Raw genomic sequence first — 20,787 nt, 5'->3', positions numbered from 1 at the left:
CTGTATAACACTGGGGTTCAGTACTGGTGGGGACGGGTCTGTCACTGTATAACACTGGGGTACAGTACTGGTGGGGACGGGTCTGTCACTATAACACTGGGGTACAGTACTGGTGGGGACGGGTCTGTCACTATATAACACTGGGGTACAGTATTGGTGGGGACGGGTCTGTCACTATAACACTGGTACAGTACTGGTGGGGATGGGTCTGTCACTGTATAACACTGGGGTACGGTACTGGTGAGGACGGGTCTGTCACTGTATAACACTGGGGTTCAGTACTGGTGGGGACGGGTCTGTCACTGTATAACACTGGGGTACAGTACTGGTGGGGACGGGTCTGTCACTGTATAACACTGGGGTACAGTACTGGTGGGGACGGATCTGTCACTATAACACTGGGGTACAGTATTGGTGGGGACGGGTCTGTCACTATAACACTGGTACAGTACTGGTGGGGATGAGTCTGTCACTGTATAACACTGGGGTACGGTACTGGTGGGGATGGGTCTGTCGCTGTAGAACACTGGTGTACAGTACTGGTGGAGACAGGTCTGTCGCTGTAGAACACTGGGGTACAGTACTGGTGGGGACAAGTCTGTCGCTGTATAACACTGGGGTACAGTACTGGTGGGGACGGGTGTCTCACTGTATAACACTGGGGTACAGTGCTGGTGGGGATGGGTCTGTCACTGTATAACACTGGGGTACAGTGCTGGTGGGGATGGGTCTGTCACTGTATAACATTGGGGTACAGTACCGGTGGAGACGGGTCTGTCAGTGTATAACACTGGGGTACAGTACTGGTGGGGATGGGTCTGTCACTGTATAACACTGGGGTACAGTGCTGGTGGGGATGGGTCTGTCACTGTATAACACTGGGGTACAGTACTGGTGGGGATGGGTCTGTCACTGTATAACACTGGGGTACAGTACTGGTGGGGACGGGTCTGTCACTGTATAACACTGGGGTACAGTACTGTCGGGGACAATTCCGTCACTCTAACACTGGGATACAGTACTGGTGTGTACAAGCCGCCCTGCGAGTGGCACTTCTGTGAGATATTAAATGACACAACATCAACGGCAGATTTCCCTAATTTTGCTGGTTGTGTTGAAGAGATATCCAGACTCAAAACATTGGCTCTATTGCCTCTCCACAGATGCTGTCAGACCTGCTGAGATTTTCCAGCATTTTCTGCTGTCAGTTTAAATGAGGTTCTGTCCATTCACATCTATAATTTCTGAGTTTGTATTGCAACACCGGGTTTAGCTTTCATCAGCAAATTTAATCAATTTGTCTTTGCCTCTGATCTGTTGCAGCAACTGGAGGAGTCTGAGTCGCTGTGTTACTGTATATCTCATTGGCTGTGAGAGGCCCACCCCCTTGACAGACACTTCATTTAGCTTTCCAATTTTCACTGCCACAATGGCATCAATTTAATATTCCCAGGATGTACAGAACCATAAACTGAATCATGTATTGGAGTCAGGCTGGGTCATAGTCTCTGGTTCACTTCCTGGCAGGTCATTTGGGCTTTTTCCGACATTCAGCATTTTGAAGTTATAGTCTGTCGTACTGACCAGATTAATCGAGTTCAGTTTGTTCATCAAAAACCACTCGAATGGTGTGTGAGGGGTGGGGGAAGATCTCGAATCAGTTTTTAACCATGGTTTTATATCACTGTTACACCAGTGCTGTTACTAATGCTTTTGGCTTTCGCTGCTGATTTCAGGAATATCCATGCATGGATTGAGTGATATTAACAGTAAAGACTACTGGATATGAAATAACTCTCAAAATGGCTGCGAAAGTAACTAACTTGCTTTTGTAAATAATGAAACAGCTTCCTTTCCAGTTGAAAGAAAGTAAAAAGCTTCCCCTTGGTCATTGGACACTGGTCACCAGGGCTGGGAGCAGCAGTCTGTCTGGAATATTGACACCTGGGGATGTAGATGGATGGTCAATGAGCTGATTAACTTTGCAGAAGGTTTTAGTAACCATCCTTATGTTTTATAGAATGTAACATTTGTTTTTAGCCATTCAGATTTTTAAAAGAAATGTCCTTGGGATGTGAGCATTGCTGGCTAGGCCAGCATTTTTTGTTGTCTCGATGTGGAAGCATTGGAAAGGGTGCAGAGGAGATTTACCAGGATGTTGCCTGGTATGGTGGGAAGGTCTTATGAGGAAGGGCTGAGGGATTTGAGATTGTTTTCGTTAGAGAGAAGGTTAAGAGGTGACTTAATAGAGGCATACAAGATGATCAGAGGATTAGATAGGTTGGATAGCGAGAGCATTTTTCCTCGGATGGTGATAGCTAGCACGAGGGGACATAGCTTTAAATTGAGGGGTGATAGATATAGGACAGATGTTAGAGGTAGGTTCTTTACTCAGAGAGTAGTGAGGGTGTGGAATGCCCTGCCTGCAGCAGTAGTGGACTCGCCAACATTAAGGGCAATTAAATGGTCATTGGATAAACATATGGATGATATTGGAATAGTGTAGGTTAGATGGGCTTTAGATTGGTTTCACTGGTCGGCGCAACATCGAGGGCCGAAGGGCCTGTACTGCGCTGTAATGTTCTATGTTCTATCCCTAATTACCCTCGAGAAGTTGTTGGTGAGCTGCCACCCCTAATCACTGCAGCCTGTGGTGAGCATACGCCCAGAGTGCTGGTAGGGAGGGAGTTCCAAGATTTTCACCCATAGAACCATAGAATATTACAGCACAGAAACAGGCCTTTTGGCCCTTCTTGGACTCTGTGCCGAACCATTTTTCTGCCTAGTCCCACTGACCTGCACCTGGACCATATCCCTTCACACCCCTCTCATCCATGAACCTGTCCAAGTTTTTCTTAAATGTTAAAAGTGAGCCCACGTTCACCACTTCACCTGGCTGCTCATTCCACACTCCCACCACTCTCTGTGTGAAAAACCCCCCCCCCTAATATTCCCTTTAAACTTTTCACCCTTAACCCATGCCCTCTAGTTTTTTTCTCCCCTAGCCTCAGTGGAAAAAGCCTGCTTGCATTCACTCTATCTATACCCGTCATAATTTTATACACCTCTATCAAATCTCCCCTCATTCTTCTACACTCCAGGGAATAAAGTCCTAACCTATTCAACCTTTCTCTGTAACTCAGTTTCTCAAGTCCTGGCAACATCCTTGTAAACCTTCTCTGCACTCTTTCAACCTTATTAATATCCTTCCTGTAATTAGGTGACCAAAACTGCACACAATACTCTAAATTCGGCCTCACCAATGTCTTATTCAACCTCACCATAACATTCCAACTCTTATACTCAATACTTTTGATTTATAAAGGCCAATGTACCAAAAGCACTCTTTACGACCCTATCTACCTGTGACGCCACTTTTAGGGAATTATGTATCTGTATTCCCAGATCCCTCTGATCTACTGCACTCTTCAGTGTCCTACCATTTACCTTGTATGTTCTACCTTGGTTTGTCCTTCCAAAGTGCAATACCTCACACTTGTCTGCAATCATTGCCCTCCAATAATCACAAACATTGTCCTTTTGTGCTCAGTTTGTCTCATTCCATTGGGAATTTCCCCCCCCATTGATTTCAGTTTTGCTGGGATCCTTGATGCCTGACTTGGCCAGATGCTGGCTTGGACAGTCACCCATCTCTGCAGATCAGCTCATTTGTCCATGTTTGGACCAAGGCTGTAATGAGGTCAGAAGTCTAGTGGCCCCTTTGAAATCCAAACTGAGTGTCAGTGAGCAGATTATTGCTGAGTAAATTCCACATGATAGTATTCTCAACAACTCTTTCCGTCACTTGCTGATGACTGAGTATGGACTGATGGGGCAATAACTGAGCAGATAAATTTGTCTTAGATTTTGTGCACAAGTCATATCTGGATGATTCCGTTGTTGGGTAGATGCCAGTGCTGTAGCTGTACTGGAACAGCTTGGCTAGGGGCACAGCTGGTTCACGAGCATCAATCTTCAGCAGCACAGCCTGGATATTGTTGGGTGTAGCCTCTGCTCCATTGGGTGCCTTCACCCGTTTATTGATATCGCATAGAATAATCAGATTTGCTGGAAAGTGACTTCTGAGATGTGGGAAACACAGGAGGAGGCTGAGATGGACCTTCCACTTGGCACTTTTGGCTGACGTTGGTTGTAAATGTGAGCGTTATCTTTTGCACTGAGGTGCTGAGTTCCCTTGTCATTGAGGATGTTCTTGGATCCTCCTATTGAACCATGGCTGACCCCTGGTTTAATGAAAGTGTGAGGAATATGCCAAACTATGAGATTATAGATTGTGGTTTTGTATAATTCTGCTGCTGCTGATGGCCCACAGCACCTCATGGATGCTCAGCTTTGAGCTGCTAGATGTGAATCTGTCCCATTTGGTGCAGTGCTGGTGCTACCCAACACAACACTGGATGACGCTCAGTGTTATACTCTCCTAATTTTGATACAAGTCTCCAGGTGTTTGAGGGCGAGTCTGCAGAATGGACTGAGCTGGGTGTTTCCTTGTCGTGTCTAGTGTTGAGATCGATGCCGGTAATAGTGGTTTGTACAATTCAGTCTCTTGCTACAGTATTTCAGCGGCAAATTAAGAGTCAACGACATTGTTGTGGAGTTATATACAGGCCATAAGGAAAAAAGGACTTTAGTGAACTAGATGAGTAAAGTGATCACCATTACTTAAACTGCACTTGCTTTTCATTCCAAATTTATTTAATTATCTGAATTTAAATTTCCTGACATTTGAACTCATGTCTCTGTAGCCCTGGTTTATTAGTCTGGTAACATAACAGTTTACGGCGGTAACAGTAGCCTATTGGTTAAGAGTCCAGTGATGTTATTAACTCCTATTTTTAATTAATCCATCTTTGCTCTCTCCTTTTTCTCTCTCAGTTCATGACCTGCAAACCTTTGGATTGGACAACGTAGGTATTGCTGCAATCTTATGAGAACACTTTATCAACCTGTTAAATCCTGATTTAATGTTGCACCCTGTATAGTAAATCGCACAACTCAAATAGACTCGTATCTTCCTTAAAAGTACTTTGTGATGAAATCGTAAAACACATTTATAAAACAGTTTACAGTCTCTCCACAAATAATGAACAGACAAAGTCTTTCACTTTCAAAGGGCAGGAACTAGTGAAGATGGAATCAGAAATTTACAAAGGGACACGGATGAATTGCCTTGGCAAAACTGTGACAGCTGGTTTAAAAATGGCGAAGTGAGACATTACCCACTTTGCATCAAAATATTTCCTGAATGTTGAGAAGCGGGGAACTGTGGATTAGCAGAAAGATGGAGCACAGATTTGTCAGAATGATACTATCTGAGAACAGGGTGCATTGACGCCGCTTGTATTCCCTTTGTGTGTAGAAAGTTAAAGGGTGACCTAATTGGGGTGTTTACTGTGGCTACAAGAGCAGGTCAGAGGCTGGGAATTCTATGGTGGATAACTCATTCCCTGACTCCCAAAAGCTGTCCACCATCTACAAGATACAAGTCAGCAATTTAATGGAATAATCCACATCTGCCTGGATGAGTGCGACTTCAACACCACTCAAAGCTTGGTGCTATTCAAATCAAAGCAGCCTGCTTGATTGGCACCCCATCCACTACCTTAAGCATTCACTCCCTTTACCATCGGCTCACAGTGGCAGCAGTGTATGCCATCTACAAAGTGCACTGCAGCAACTCACCAAGGTTCTTTTAAAAGCACCTTCCAAACCCACGACCTCCACCACCTGGTAGGACAAGGGCAGCAGATGGATGGGAACATCACCCTCTGCAAGTTGACCTTCAACTCGCTCACTATCATGTCTATATCACCTTTTCTCCCTCTGTCATGAGAACAAAATCCTGGAACTCCCTTTGTAGTAGCACTGTGGGTGTAGCTACACCACCTGGAACAAGTGGGTGGCTCACCACCAGCACCTCAAGCACATTTACGAATGGGCATTGTTAACTGCCACTGACGTCCCAGGAGTGAATTCTTAAAAATGGTTCATAGATTTAATAGGCTAGAGAGGTGAAAACTTTTCCCTTTGGAGAGAGAACCCAGAAGCGAGCATAACCCTTAAATGTGAGCTTCCACGCTCACGTCTCTTAAGAGATGATGCGTGGAAGCTCTTCGTGCACAGAATAGTGAAAATCTGGAATTCTCTTCCCTTCTTTCCCACCACCTCCCCAGAAGGCGGTGGATGCTGGGAGTTGAAATTTTCAGGACAGAGATTGATTGATTTGTGTTGGGTAAGGGTTTTGAAGAGATATGGAGCAAAGGTGCTGATCAGCAATGATCTAACCGGCCTCTTGCTAAGCCGATCTGCGTTAGTTTCGTTTCAGGAATGTTACGGAGAGTCCCGTGTAAGCTTACTGAAAACGCACCGTTTTTGTATTGTACCCAATGCCCTGAACTTCCTGCCGTCCTGTATCTGAGCTTTGCCTTTGACTTGTAGTGAATTCCATCAGAGTTCTGAGGCTACTATTGGGACTGTCTGGAATTCAGCATCGCCACCTGTTAAACCTGCCCTGCCATTCAATAAGATCATGGCTGATCTGATTGTAACCTCCCACATACCCTTATCAAATGCCTTCTGGAAATCTAAGTACAATACATCCACCAGTTCCCTTTTATCCACAGCACATGACTCCCTCAAAGAACTCCCAAAAATTTGGTTATACATGATTTCCCTTTCACAAAAGCACGTTGACTCTGCCTGATTGCTTTGAATTTTTCCAAGTGCCCTGTTATAACATCTTTATGTGGAGATGCCGGTGTTGGACTGGGGTGAACACAGTAAGAAGTCTCACAACACCAGGTTAAAGTCCAACAGGTTTATTTGGTAGCAAATACCATAAGCTTTCGGAGCTATGGTATTTGCTACCAAATAAACCTGTTGGACTTTAACCTGGTGTTGTGAGACTTCTTACTGTGATAACATCTTTAACCATGGCTTCTAACATTTTCCCTGTGGCAGATGTTAAGCTGACCGGCCTGTAGTTTTCTGCTTTCTGTCACACCTTCTCCCACCACTCTCCCACCCACCTTCTCAATAAAGAAGTTCCATTTTCTATTTTCCAAATTAATGACCCCTTCCCTGAATCCAAGGAGTCTCACTGGACACTTCTTGTAACACCCGATGATGAAGTCCACTTGGACCCAAGGATTTGTCAGCCCACAGCTCCAACAGTTTGCTCAGTATCACTTCCCTGGTAATTGTAATTTTCCTGAGTTCCTCCCTCCCTCCATTTCCTGATTTACAGCTATCTCTGAGATGTTACTTGTATCCTCTATAGTGAAGACCAATGCAAAATAGCTGTTCAATTCATCTATATTCTCTATTTTTCTACTCCTAACATTGATTTTAGGGTGGCACAGTGGTGAGCACTGCTGCCTCACAGCGCCAGGGAACCAGGTTTGATTCCCGGCTTGAGTCACTGCCTGTGCACATTCTGCCCTTGTCTGCGTGGGTTTCCTCCAGATGCTCCGCTTTCCTCCCACAGCCCGAAAGATGTGCGGGTTAGGTGCACTGGCCATGCTAAATTCTCCCTCAGTGTACCCAAACAGGTGCCGGAATGTGGCAACTCGGGGATTTTCATTGCAGTGTTAATGTAAGTCTACTTGTGACTCATAAATAAACTTTAATTTCCTAGGTTCGTGCTCTATAAAACCAATGCTCACTTGGTGATGAAGAATGTTTTTCATTCATTACCCAAATTTACTCGATTTCCTTTGACAACAACCTGCATTTATAAAGCACCGTAAACATCCTGAGGCACAAGAGTGATTATTGAACAAAGCATGATACCAAACAATACGATATTAGGACAGGCGACCAAACACTTGTTCAAAGAGCTAGGTTAAAGGGAGAATGTTAAAGGAGGAGGGAGAGGAAGATGTTTAGAGAGTGAATTCTAGAGCTTATGGCCTAAGCATCTGAAGACATTCGCCAGTGGTGAGTGATTACAGTCAAGAATGCATTTACCGACCCATTTGATATTTACATGGCTGTTCACTGAGACGCATCTAGAAAAGCATCCTCCTGTGATAGTGTTCTGCTGCTTTCTCTTTCAGATAAACATGACCCACTATATCAAACGGCTCTCTTTTGGCAGTGATTATCCAGGAATAGTCAATCCTCTGGACGGAAGCAATATCACAGCACAACAAGGTAAGTGGAACAGTCCAAGACTTGTAGGAAGGGCGAGTTGAAATGTCATTATGTAGATGAAAGAGAAACGATACCATGTGTAAGTTCAGACTCAAGTCACAAACATATGGCAATAAAGTGCTTACTGTTGAGCATTAGTGACAGTCCAGTTTACTAAAGGTGGGATAGAAAGCAGACTGTGTCAATGACTTTGATTGGACTGTTCCCCCAATCATCTTCTGAAGTTGCTGATTCCGTCACCAGGAAAGGATCACATGGGTGGATGTCTTCACTGCCTCTCTGGTACAGCTGTTACTCTTGTATATACTAAATGATCTTCTGTGGATCCCACAGTCAAGCCAGTTCCTGTCTTCAGGGTCAATACATACTCGGGCCCAATGTAGAATGGTCAAATACAAAATAGGCCGATTCTGTCCACCTCTCAAACACCCCACCCCACTCAGGTAACTGCCCCAACTCGACATGGATAGAATGAATCCTCCTCAGCAGAATAGCTCAAAGACAAGGACTTTATCTCGGAGATAAATCTATGCTCCTGGAGTCAAAAATGTTCTAACCACAAGCGCTAATTATAGCGCGAACAAGCCCAGATGCTTTCAAATCATACAGCACAGGACTTTGAAAGAATTGTTGCACCCTCCCCCCTGCTCTTTCCCCTTCATCCTGTATTTATCCAATTCCCTTTCAGATGTTACTTTTAAACCTGTCAGGCAGTGCATTCCACATCACAGCTCAAAAACAAATCTCCTTGTCACACTGCTGCTTTTGCCAATTACAGGGTGCCTTAACTCAGTGTCCCCCTCATTCCTGACCCTCCTGTCACTGGAAACAGCTTCTCCTTATTTACTCTCATGATTTTGAACATGTTTCACCTTCCTAGCTCCAATCAGAACAACCCCAGCTTCTCCACATAACTGAAGTTCCAAATTCCTGGTTGTGATCTGTTAAATCTCCTCTGCCCTATGCACCCCCTAAAGCCTCGATAATCTTCTAAAGGGAATGGCCAGAATTGAACGAACTACTCCAGATGATACCTAATCAATGTTTTATAAAGATTCATCATAGCTTCCTGCATCTATTCTGTATGCCTGTGTTTATATAGCCAAGGATTCTAGATACTTTCTAATAGCCTTCTCAACTGACCCTCTGAATGAAATAATTTCACCTCTCTTCTGGGCTGAAAAATGGCAAATGGAATTTAACGCAGACAAGTGTGAGATATTGCACTTTGGAAGGACAAACCAAAGAAGAACGTACAGGGTAAATGGTAGGACTCTGAAGAGTGCAGTTGAACAGAGGGATCTGGGAATACAGGTACAGAGTTCCCTAAAAGTGACGTCACAGGTGGATAGGGTCGTAAAGAGTGCCTTTGGTACATTGGCCTTTATAATTCGGAGTATCGAGTATAAAAGTTGGAGTGTTATGGTAAGGTTATATAAGGCATTGGTGAGGCCATATTTGGAGTATTGTGTACAGTTTTGGTCACCTAGTTACAGGAAGGATGTAAATAAGATTGAAAGAGTGCAGAGAAGGTTCACAAGGATGTTGCCGGGACTTGAGAAGCTGAGTTACAGAGAGAGATTGAATAGGTTGGGACTTTATTCCCTGGAGCGTAGAAGATTGAGGGGAGATTTGATAGAGGTGTATAAGATTTTGATGGGTATAGATAGAGTGAATGCAAGCAGGCTTTTTCCGCTGAGGCTAGGGGAGAAAAAAACCAGAGGGCATGGGTTAAGGGTGAAAGGAGAAAAGTTTAAAGGGAATATTAGGGGGGGCTTCTTCACGCAGAGAGTGGTGGGAGTGTGGAATGAGCTGCCGGATAAAGTGGTAAATGCAGGGTTACTTTTAACATTTAAGAAAAACTTGGACGGGTTCATGGATGAGAGGGGTGTGGAGGGATATGGTCCAAGTGCAGGTCAGTGGGACGAGGCATAAAATGGTTCGGCACAGACAAGAAGGGCCAAAAGGCCTGTTTCTGAGCTGTAATTTTCTATGGTTCTATGGTTCTGTTTTAAACGGGTGATCCCTTATTTTTATATCGTGAGCCCTAGTTCTAGTGACATCCTCTCCATATCCACCCTGTCAATACCCCTCAGGATCTAGTTTCAGTCAAGTCACCTCTTGCTCTCCTAAATTCTCTTAAGCCTAGCCTGTCCAACCTTTCCTCACAAGGTAACCTGCCCGTTCCTGGTATTGGTCTAGTGAACCTTCTCTGATCTGCTTCCAGCGCAGTTACAGATTTCCTTAAATAAGGTGACCAATGCACAGATCTGTCATCAGCAAATTTAGCTCCCGTACCTTCAATGTGCTCGTCCAAGTCATTTATATAAATTGCAAGAAGTTGAAGTCCCAGCACTGATCCTTGTGGCACATCATTCACTATATTCTGCCAGCCTAAAAAAGACTCATTTATGCCTACTCTCTGCTTCCTGTTAGCTAGTCAATCTTCAGTCCACGCCAATATGTTAGCCTCTATAACATGAGCTTTCATTTTCCACAATAACCTTTGATGTAGCAATTTATCAAATGCCTTCTGGAAATGTAAGTCCAGTATATCCACTGGTTCTCCTTTATCCACAACACATGTTACTTCCTCAAAGAAATCCAATAAGTTGGTTAAATATGATTTCCCTTTCACAAAACCACATTAACTCTGCCTGATTCCCTTGAGCTTATCCAAATGCCCTGCTATAACTTGTTTAATAATAGCTTCTGACATTTTCCCTGTGACAGAGGTTAGGCTAACTGGCCTGTAGTTTCTTGCTTTCTGTTTCCCTTCCCACTTTGAAAAATTGAGTTACATTTGCTATCTTCCAATCTAATGGGACCTTTCCTGAATCTAGGGAGTTTTGGAAAATTAAAAATCAACTATCTAACTAAATACTTATTTTAAGATCCTGGGATGAGGTCTATCAGGATCTGGGCTGTTATCATCGAGTCATAGAGGTTTACAGCATGGAAACAGGTTCTTCGGCCCAACCTGTCCGTGCCACCATTTTTTTTTTTAAAAACCCCTAAACTAATCCCAATTGCCCGCATTTGGCCCATATCCCTCTATACCCATCGTACCCATGTAACTGTCTAAATGCTTTTTAAAAGATAAAATTGTACCTGCCTCTACTACTACCTCTGGCAGCTTGTTCCAGACACTCACCACCCTCTGTGAAAAAATTGCCCCTCTGGACACTTTTGTATCTCTCCCCTCTCACCTTAAACCTATGCCCTCTAGTTTTAGACTCCCCTACCTTTGGGAAAAGATATTGACTATCTACCTTGTCTATGTCCCTCATTATTTTATAGACCTCTAAGGTCACCCCTCAGCCTCCTACGCTCCAGAGAAAAAAGTCCCAGTCTATTCAGCCTCTCCTTATAACACCATCCATCAAGTCCCGGTAACATCCTAGTAAATCTTTTCTGCACTCTTTCTAGTTTAATAATATCCTTTCTATAATAGGGTGACCAGAATTGCACACAGTATTCCAAGTGTGGCCTTACCAATGTCTTGTACAATTTCAACAAGATGTCCCAACTCCTGTATTCAATGTTCTGACCAATGAAACCAAGCATGCCGAATGCTGTCTTCACCACTCTGTCCACCTGTGACTCCACTTTCAAGGAGCTATGAACATGTATCCCTAGATCTCTTTGTTCTGTAACTCTCCCCAATGCCCTACCATTAACTGAGTAAGTCCTGCCCTGGTTCAATCTACCAAAATACATCACCTCGCATTTGTCTAAATTAAACCCCATCTGCCATTCGTCAGCCCACTGGCCCAATTGATCAAGATCCCGCTGCAATTGGAGATAACCTTCCTCACTGTCCACCATGCCACCAATCTTGGTGTCATCTGCAAACTTGCTAACCATGCCCCCTATATTCTCATCCAAATCATTAATATAAATGACAAATAACAGTGGACCCAGCACTGATCCCTGAGGCACACCACTGGCCTCCAGTTTGAAAAACAACCCACAGCTCTAACAGTTTACTCAGTACTACTTCTCTGGTGACTAATTTTCCTGAGATCCTCTCTCCCTACAGAGGGATAGACAGATTAGGAGAGTGGACAAAAACTTGGCAGATGGAATGTAATGTAGGAAAATGTGAAGGTAAACACTTTGATTGGAAGAAAAAGGAGCTGAATATTTAAATGGAGAAAGCTGCAGCACAGAGGGATTTGGGGGTCCTCGTACACAAAGTACAAGAAATCTAACATTACAGCACAGCAGGTAATTGGTAAGGTAAATGGAATATTGGCCTTTATTTCGAAGGCAGTGGAGTATAAAAATACAGATGTCTTGCTAAAACTATACAAGGCACTGGTTAGACCACACCTGAAATACTGTGAACAGTTTTGGTTCCCTGATCTAAGGAAAGTTATACTGGCATTAGAGGCAGTCCAGAGAAGGTTCACAAAATTCATCCTGGGAGGGATTTTCTTATGAGGTTGAGTAGATTGGCCTGTACTCATTGGAGTTTAGAAGAATCTCATTGAGACATATAGGATTCTCAGGGGGCTTGACTGGGTAAATGCTGAGACGTCGTTTCCCCTTGTGGGAGCGTCTAGGACCAGAGGGAATAATCTCAGTAAGGAATCACCCAATTAAGACAGATGAGGAATTTCTTACCGCAGAGGCTGGGTCATTAAGTCATGGTAGAGATAGACAGATGTTTGATCAGTAAGGGCAGTAAAGTGGAGTTGAGGATCATATCAAATCAGCCATGGTCACGTTGAATGGTGGAGCTGACACGATGGGCTGAAGATCCATTCGTCTATGATTTTCTGGCTAGGGTGTTATTTGTACCTTCTACAGTGAAGACTGATGCAAAGTACCTGTTAAATTCATCTGCCATCCCCTTGTTTTCCATTATCTGGATTCACTTTCTGTCTATGTCATCCTAAAATTTGTTCCTGTCTCTTAAATGTTATGAAGGGAAAGGTTGCCCTATTCGATCCATTCACTGCTTCTGCCTGTGATATTTGTCACTGTTGTATTACCAATAAAGACTCTTTAGAATTTCAGCTATTGTTAGACAAACACCCCAGTCCTTTTCGGAACTTGATGCAATATTAAATCATACATTTTAATCTCCATTATTGTACAGCTGGTAATCAAAGGGACAGAGACAGGTGATACATTATCTGCAACATTTGAAATTTCAGCAGAAAGGAAAGATTGATTGTTAGCATCTGATTCCCATTCCAATCGCCATGAACGTTCCAAATGTGCCTCCACTCTGCATCATGGTCTTCCCGACACCACCCAGCAGCTCTCGACCTCTCAGCCCCAGCCTAGAAACCAAGCAAAGGTATGATTAATATGGCTGGAGTCTAACAAACACACAGTAATGGAGCCTGGGAGTTTCTATCTGGCTTTGGTACGAGTATCTGGGAGGACATTAAACTGAGCTGAACTCTCCAATGCTGCACAGGTGGAATTGTCCTTCCACAGACATTATACCAAGGTCCCCTCCCATCCCCATGGTTGCATTAGAAAGATCACCAAAGGCGCATTTTCATTTAAGAGCGCAAGAAATGGGAACTGGAGGCACCCCATTTGCCTTTCAGTTACATGACTGGTCTACTCAACTCCAAACCAATTGCAATGGATTTGGAGCCAAGCTGGAGATGTCATTACAAATGCAATCAGACTCCATTTACTCAATACGGATCACCTGCAACCAATGCTTTTATAAAGTTATTGAGGGCTGCCTTTGCTGGATCCTTTTTGAACTTAAGATATTTGTGATAAATGTACTGTGGTCAAACTTCCAGTAGTTTAGAAAATTCTACTGCTGGTTCAATATTTAATTCCAACCGTGATATGTTGCGCATACTACATATAACAAAGTACAGCTCGCCCTGATATAAGATTGCCATGTTCATACTTTGCTAATTTTCCCTGAGCTTGCCAACTTAGAATCCTTACAGTGCAGAAGGAGGCCATTCAGCCCATCGCGTCTGCGTCAACTCTCCGACAGAGCATCTTACCCAGGCACTCTCCCTGTAACCCCACGTGTTTATGCTGCCAATCCACCTAACCCGTACATTTTTCGACCGTGGGAAAAAACCCACACACACCCTGACCCAAGGCTGGAATTGAACCCGGTCCCTGGCACTGTGAGGCAGCAGTGCTAACCACTGTGCCCCCTTGGTGTCCAATAAAGAACAATTTTGTTCCAACATTAGGATCGCGATTCTGGTGATCAAAACTATTTGTGGGAAGCTAGTGCTGGGTGTTCTGAATTTGCTGCTTCTGCAAAAGGGAAGGCCAGTCTGGCAAGAGGAGAACAAAGGCTCAGCCCGTGGCCAATGTTTCCCAAACTTTGGTTTGCAGATACTGGAAGGATTTTTGTGTGGGATAGTCAGCTGCTGACATTTGTATTTGTATTGAAAAGGAAGGTAAACATAGTTAACAATGATCATACTGACCTGAGGCAGGAGAAACTGCCAAAAAGTGCACCAGCTGCCATGCCAACTGCACAGCCCATCATGAAGCCCATTTTAACTCTGTCAAAGCAGCTGGGCTGTGACTGTCCATACGGTCCCACCGTGACTGGCATCTAGAGAACATTATGACTGATTAACATCACCCCATCTCAGTCTTCAGAATTATTTCTGTGACTGTCACAAGTTTATGGCTATAACCTGATTCTAGTCGGTTTAGACCCCTTTATTTTGACAGACTATTTCAAAACCAAATACTAATAGTGCTGTCTTGAATTTTCAAATTGAACCAAACAATCTCCCTCCCCTCCCTCCCCCTCCCCTCCCTCCCCTCCCCCCCCCTCCCCTCCCCCCCCCCCCCTCCCCCTCCCCCCCGCCCTCTCCCCCCTCCCCCCCGCCCTCCCCCCTCCCCCCCGCCCCCCCCTGCCCCCCGCCCTCCCCCCTGCCCCCCGCCCTCCCCCCTGCCCCCCGCCCTCCCCCCTGCCCCCCGCCCTCCCCCCTGCCCCCCGCCCTCCCCCCTGCCCCCCGCCCTCCCCCCTGCCCCCCGCCCTCCCCCCTCCCCCCTGCCCCCCGCCCTCCACCCTCCCCCCTCCCCCCTGCCCCCCGCCCTCCACCCTCCCCCCTGCCCCCCGCCCCCCGCCCTCCACCCTCCCCCCTGCCCCCCGCCCTCCACCCTCCCCCCTGCCCTCCCCCCCCCCCCTGCCCTCCCCCCTCCCCCCTGCCCTCCCCCCTCCCCCCTGCCCTCCCCCCTCCCCCCTGCCCTCCCCCCTCCCCCCTCCCCCCTGCCCTCCCCCCTCCCCCCTGCCCTCTCCCCCCTGCCCTCTCCCCCCTGCCCCCTCCCCCCTGCCCCCCCCCCCCCCGCCCCCCCCTGCCCCCCTCCCCCCTCCCCCTCCCCCCCCCCCGCCCCCCCCCCCCGCCCCCCCCTCCCCCCGCCCCCCGCCCCCCGCCCCCCGCCCCCCCTCCCCCCCCCCTCCCCCCCCCCTCCCCCCGCCCCCCCCCCCCGCCCCCCCCTCCCCCTGCCCCCCCGCCCCCCCCTCCCCCCCGCCCCCCCCTCCCCCCTGCCCCCCCGCCCCCCCCTCCCCCCTGCCCCCCCGCCCCCCCCTGCCCCCCCGCCCCCCCTCCCCCCCCGCCCCCCCCTGCCCCCCCGCCCCCCCTCCCCCCCGCCCCCCCTCCCCCCTCCCCCCCGCCCCCCCCTGCCCCCCCGCCCCCCCCCCGCCCCCCCGCCCCCCTGCCCCCCCTGCCCCCCCGCCCCCCCCTCCCCCCCCGCCCCCCTCCCCCCCCGCCCCCCCCTGCCCCCCCGCCCCCCTGCCCCCCTGCCCCCTGCCCTCTCCCCCCCCCTCTGATGAGCTGCTGCTTGTTCCGGATCCCGTGCCGGGTGCCGCTGCCTGGGTCCCGGGCACGTCGCCTCTGCTGCCGGCTGAGCTCGGGGACAGGGTCCGGGCTCTCACTCACCGCGGATGCGCTTTCCGAGCCTCAGGCCGACATCTTACCGTGCGGGAAGTGACGCAGTGGACCGGAAGTGGCACAGAGGCCGGGCCCTGCCCCCTGCCCGGGCCCCGCCCCCCTGCCCGGGCCCCGCCCCCTGCCCGGGCCCCGCCCCCGGGCAGTGGGTTGTGCTGCTGATGGTGGCAGTGTGACAGTTCCCTCACCTCTGCAGCTTTCCCAATGGATCCACAGCGGCACGGTAACTCACACTGGCTGGGGTCAAGTGAATCCATTGAAGAGTATCGGCGGTGTGGAATAGAGTTAAGAGAGAAATCAGGAGGGAAAAAAGGGGACACGAGATTGTTTTGGCAGATAAGGCAAAGGAGAATCCAAAGAGCTTCTACAAGTACATAAAGGGCAAAAGAGTAACAAGGGAGAGAGTAGGGCCTCTTAAGGATCAACAAGGTCATCTATGTGCGGATCCTAAATGGGCGGCACGGTAGCACAGTGGTTAGCACTGCTGCTTCACAGCTCCAGGGTCCTGGGTTCGATTCCCGGCTCGGGTCACTGTCTGTGTGGAGTTTGCACATTCTCCTCGTGTCTGCGTGGGTTTCCTCCGGGTGCTCCGGTTTCCTCCCACATCCAAAGATGTGCAGGTTAGGTTGATTGGCCAGGGATGCGTAGATTAGTGGGTAAATATGTGGGGGTAGGGCCTGGGTGGGATTGTGGTCGGTGCAGACTCGATGAGCCGAATGGCCTCCTTCTGCACTGTAGGGTTTCTATGATTTCTTCTATGAATATTTCTCATCAGTATTTACTGTTGAGAAAAGCATGGATGTTAGGGAACTTGGGGAAATAAATAGTGATGTCTTGAGGAGTGTACATATTACAGAGAAGGAGGTGCTGGAAGTCTTAAAGCGCATCAAGGTAGATAAATCCCCGGGACCTGATGAAGTGTATCCCAGGACACTGTGGGAGGCTAGGCAGGAAATTGCGGGTCCCCTAGCCGAGATATTTGAATCATCGATAGTCACGGGTGAGGTGCCTGAAGATTGGAGAGTGGCAAATGTTGTGCCTTTGTTTAAAAAGGGCTGCAGGGAAAAGCCTGGGAACTACAGGCCAGTGAGTCTCACATCTGTGGTGGGTAAATTGTTGGAAGGTATTTTGAGAGACAGGATCTACAGACATTTAGAGATGCAAGTACTGATTAGGGACAGTCAGCATGGCTTTGTGAGTGGAAAATCATGTCTCTCAAATTTAATTGAGTTTTTTGAAGGGGTAACCAAGAAGGTAGATGAGGGCAGTGCAGTTGATGTTGTCTACATGGACTTTAGCAAGGCCTTTAACAAGGTACCGCATAGAACATAGAAAGCCACAGCACAAACAGGCCCTTCGGCCCACAAGTTGCGCCGATCACATCCCCACCTCGAGGCCTATCTATAGCCCTCAATCCCATTATATCCCATGTACTCATCCAGAAGTCTCTTAAAAGACCCCAACGAGTTTGCCTCCACCACCACCGACGTCAGCCGATTCCACTCACCCACCACCCTCTGAGTGAAAAACTTACCCCTGACAGAGAAGTGTGAGGTAATTCACTTTGGTAGGAATAACAGATGTGTTGAGTATAGGGCTAACGGGAGGACTTTGAATAGTGTGGAGGAGCAGAGGGATCTAGGTGTATGTGTGCATAGATCCCTGAAAGTTGGGAATCAAGTAGATAAGGTTGTTAAGAAGGCATATGGCGTCTTGGCGTTTATTGGTAGGGGGATTGAATTTAGGAGTCGTAGCGTTATGTTGCAACTGTACACAACTCTGGTGCGGCCGCACTTGGAGTACTGTGTGCAGTTCTGGTCCCCACATTACAGGAAGGATGTGGAGGCTTTGGAGAGGGTGCAGAGGAGGTTTACCAGGATGTTGCCTGGTATGGAGGGGAGATCCTATGAGGAGAGGCTGAGGGATTTGGGATTGTTTTCGCTGGAAAGGCGGCGGCTAAGAGGGGATCTTATTGAAACATATAAGATGATTAGAGGTTTAGATAGGGTGGATAGTGATAGCCTTTTTCCTCTGATGGAGAAATCCAGCACGAGGGGGCATGGCTTTAAATTGAGGGGGGGTAGTTATAGAACCGATGTCAGGGGTAGGTTCTTTACCCAGAGGGTGGTGAGGGATTGGAATGCCCTGCCAGCATCAGTAGTAAATGCGCCTAGTTTGGGGGCGTTTAAGAGATCCGTAGATAGGTTCATGGACGAAAAGAAATTGGTTTAGGTTGGAGGGTCACAGTTTTTTTTTAACTGGTCGGTGCAACATCGTGGGCCGAAGGGCCTGTTCTGCGCTGTAATGTTCTATGTTCTATGTTCTATGTTCTATCCCCCCTGTACCTACCCCCCAGCACCTTAAACCTGTGTCCTCTCGTAGCAACCATTTCAGCCCTTGGAAATAGCCTCTGAGAGTCCACCCTATCCAGACCCCTCAACATCTTGTAAACCTCTATCAGGTCACCTCTCATCCTTCGTCTCTCCAGGGAGAAGAGACCAAGCTCCCTCAACCTATCCTCATAAGGCATGCCCCCCAATCCAGGCAACATCCTTGTAAATCTCCTCTGCACCCTTTCAATGGCTTCAACATCTTTCCTGTAATGAGGTGACCAGAACTGCGCGCAGTACTCCAAGTGGGGTCTAACCAGGGTCCTATAAAGCTGCAGCATTATCTCCCGACTCCTAAACTCAATCCCTCGATTAATGAAGGCTAGTACGCCATACGCCTTCTTGACCGCATCCTCCACCTGCGAGGCCGATTTAAGAGTCCTATGGACCCGGACCCCAAGGTCCTTCTGATCCTCTACACTGCTAAGAATGGTACCCTTCATTTTATACTGCTGCTCCATCCCATTGGATCTGCCAAAATGGATCACTACACACTTATCCGGGTTGAAGTCCATCTGCCACTTCTCCGCCCAGTCTTGCATTCTATCTATGTCTCGCTGCAACTTCTGACATCCCTCCAAACTATCCACAACACCACCTACCTTGGTGTCGTCAGCAAACTTACCAACCCATCCCTCCACTTCCTCATCCAGGTCATTTATGAAAATGACAAACAGCAAGGGTCCCAGAACAGATCCCTGGGGCACTCCACTGGTCACTGACCTCCATGCAGAGAAAGACCCCTCCACAGCCACTCTCTGCCTTCTGCAGGCAAGCCAGTTCTGGATCCACAAGGCAACAGCCCCTTGGATCCCATGCCCTCTCACTTTCTCAAGAAGTCTTGCATGGGGGACCTTATCGAACGCTTTGCTGAAGTCCATATAGACCACATCCACCGCTCTTCCTTCGTCAATGTGCTTGGTCACATTTTCAAAGAACTCAACCAGGCTCGTAAGGCACGACCTGCCCCTGACAAAGCCGTGCTGACTACTTTTGATCATACTAAACTTCTCTAGATGATCATAAATCCTGTCTCTCAGGATCCTCTCCATCAACTTACCAACCACTGAGGTTAGACTCACCGGTCGGTAATTTCCCGGGCTGTCCCTGTTCCCTTTCTTGAATATAGGGACCACATCCGCAATCCTCCAATCCTCCGGAACCTCTCCCGTCTCCATCGACGATGCAAAGATCATCGCCAAAGGCTCCGCAATCTCCTCCCTCGCCTCCCACAGTAACCTGGGGTACATCCCATCCGGTCCCGGCGACTTACCAACCTTGATGCCATTCAATAGTTCCAACACATCCTCTTTCTTTATGTCCACATGCTCGATCCTTTCTGTCCTCCGCAATCCAGCAGTACAACCACCCAGATCCCTTTCCACCGTGAATACCGAGGTAAAGTATTCATTAAGCAGCTCCGCCATTTCTAACGGTTCCGCACAAACTTTTCCCCCTTCACCTTTTAAGGGTCCTATGCCTTCACATCTCATCCTTTTACTCTTGACATATTTGTAGAAAGCCTTGGGATTCTCCTTAATCTTACCCGCCAAGGTCTTCTCATGACCCCTTCTCGCTTTCCTAATTTCCTTCTTAAGCTCCTTCCTACATCGCGTATACTCCTCTAAATCCTTAACACCTCCTAGCTCTCTGAACCTTCTGTACGCCTCTCTTTTCTTATTCACCAGGTTCATCACAACCTTCGTGCACCACGGTTCCCGTACCCTACCAACACCCCCCTGTCTCATCGGAACGTTGTCATGCAGAGCTCCAGACAAACATTCCTTGAAAATCCTCCACTTTCCTTCGGTACTTTTCCCCAAGAATGCCTCCTTCCAATTTACCCGTCTAATTTCCTCCCTGATGACACTGTATTTCCCTTTACTCCAGAGAAACACTTTCCTAGCCTGCCTGACCCTATCTCTTTCCAATGCTATCGTGAAGGAGATAGAATTATGATCGCTATCCCCAAGATGCTCACCCACCGAGAGATCCTCCACCTGTCCAGGTTCATTAGCCAGCACCAGATCAAGAACAGCCTCTCCTCTAGTAGGCTTATCCACATACTGTGTCAGGAAACTCTCCTGGACACACCTAACAAACTCCTCTCCATCTAAACCCCTAGCCCTAGGGATATTCCAATCTATGTTTGGGAAATTAAAATCTCCCATCACGACAACTCTGTTATTCCTACATCTCTCCAGGATCTGTTTCCCCATCTGCTCCTCAACATCTCTGTTACTATTGGGCGGCCTATAGAAAACACCCAGCAAAGTTACCGACCCCTTCCTGTTCCTAACCTCCACCCACAG

The 20,787-nt window shown here is 47.7% G+C and overlaps 2 protein-coding genes across 3 annotated transcripts in view; one reads left to right on the top strand and one right to left on the bottom strand.

Annotated features, from left to right (window-relative positions):
- ergic3 (ERGIC and golgi 3) overlaps positions 1 to 20,787 on the top strand; it is a 55,998-nt gene that overhangs the window by 26,535 nt on the left and 8,676 nt on the right. The window contains exons 8-9 of the mRNA XM_078236983.1: positions 4,897 to 4,928; positions 8,079 to 8,175. Of these exons, the coding sequence (XP_078093109.1) occupies positions 4,897 to 4,928; positions 8,079 to 8,175 (129 nt within the window). The remainder of the gene's footprint in view (positions 1 to 4,896; positions 4,929 to 8,078; positions 8,176 to 20,787) is intronic.
- romo1 (reactive oxygen species modulator 1) lies at positions 13,243 to 16,140 on the bottom strand. Of its 2 annotated transcripts, none has more exons than XM_078237009.1 (3): positions 16,115 to 16,140; positions 14,610 to 14,740; positions 13,243 to 13,469 (listed from the first exon to the last, which is right to left on the bottom strand). In XM_078237009.1, the coding sequence occupies exons 2-3, from the start codon at positions 14,738 to 14,740 to the stop codon at positions 13,361 to 13,363; spliced, it is 240 nt and encodes a 79-aa protein (XP_078093135.1). In that variant the 5' UTR covers positions 16,115 to 16,140; the 3' UTR covers positions 13,243 to 13,360. The 2 variants fall into 2 exon arrangements, with proteins under 2 accessions (XP_078093135.1, XP_078093134.1); XM_078237008.1 differs by having other exon boundaries at positions 16,077 to 16,135.

This window comes from Mustelus asterias, chromosome 20 (assembly GCF_964213995.1).
Source record: "Mustelus asterias chromosome 20, sMusAst1.hap1.1, whole genome shotgun sequence".
Classification (NCBI taxonomy): domain Eukaryota; kingdom Metazoa; phylum Chordata; class Chondrichthyes; order Carcharhiniformes; family Triakidae; genus Mustelus; species Mustelus asterias.
This window is presented reverse-complemented; position numbering and strand designations above follow the sequence as displayed.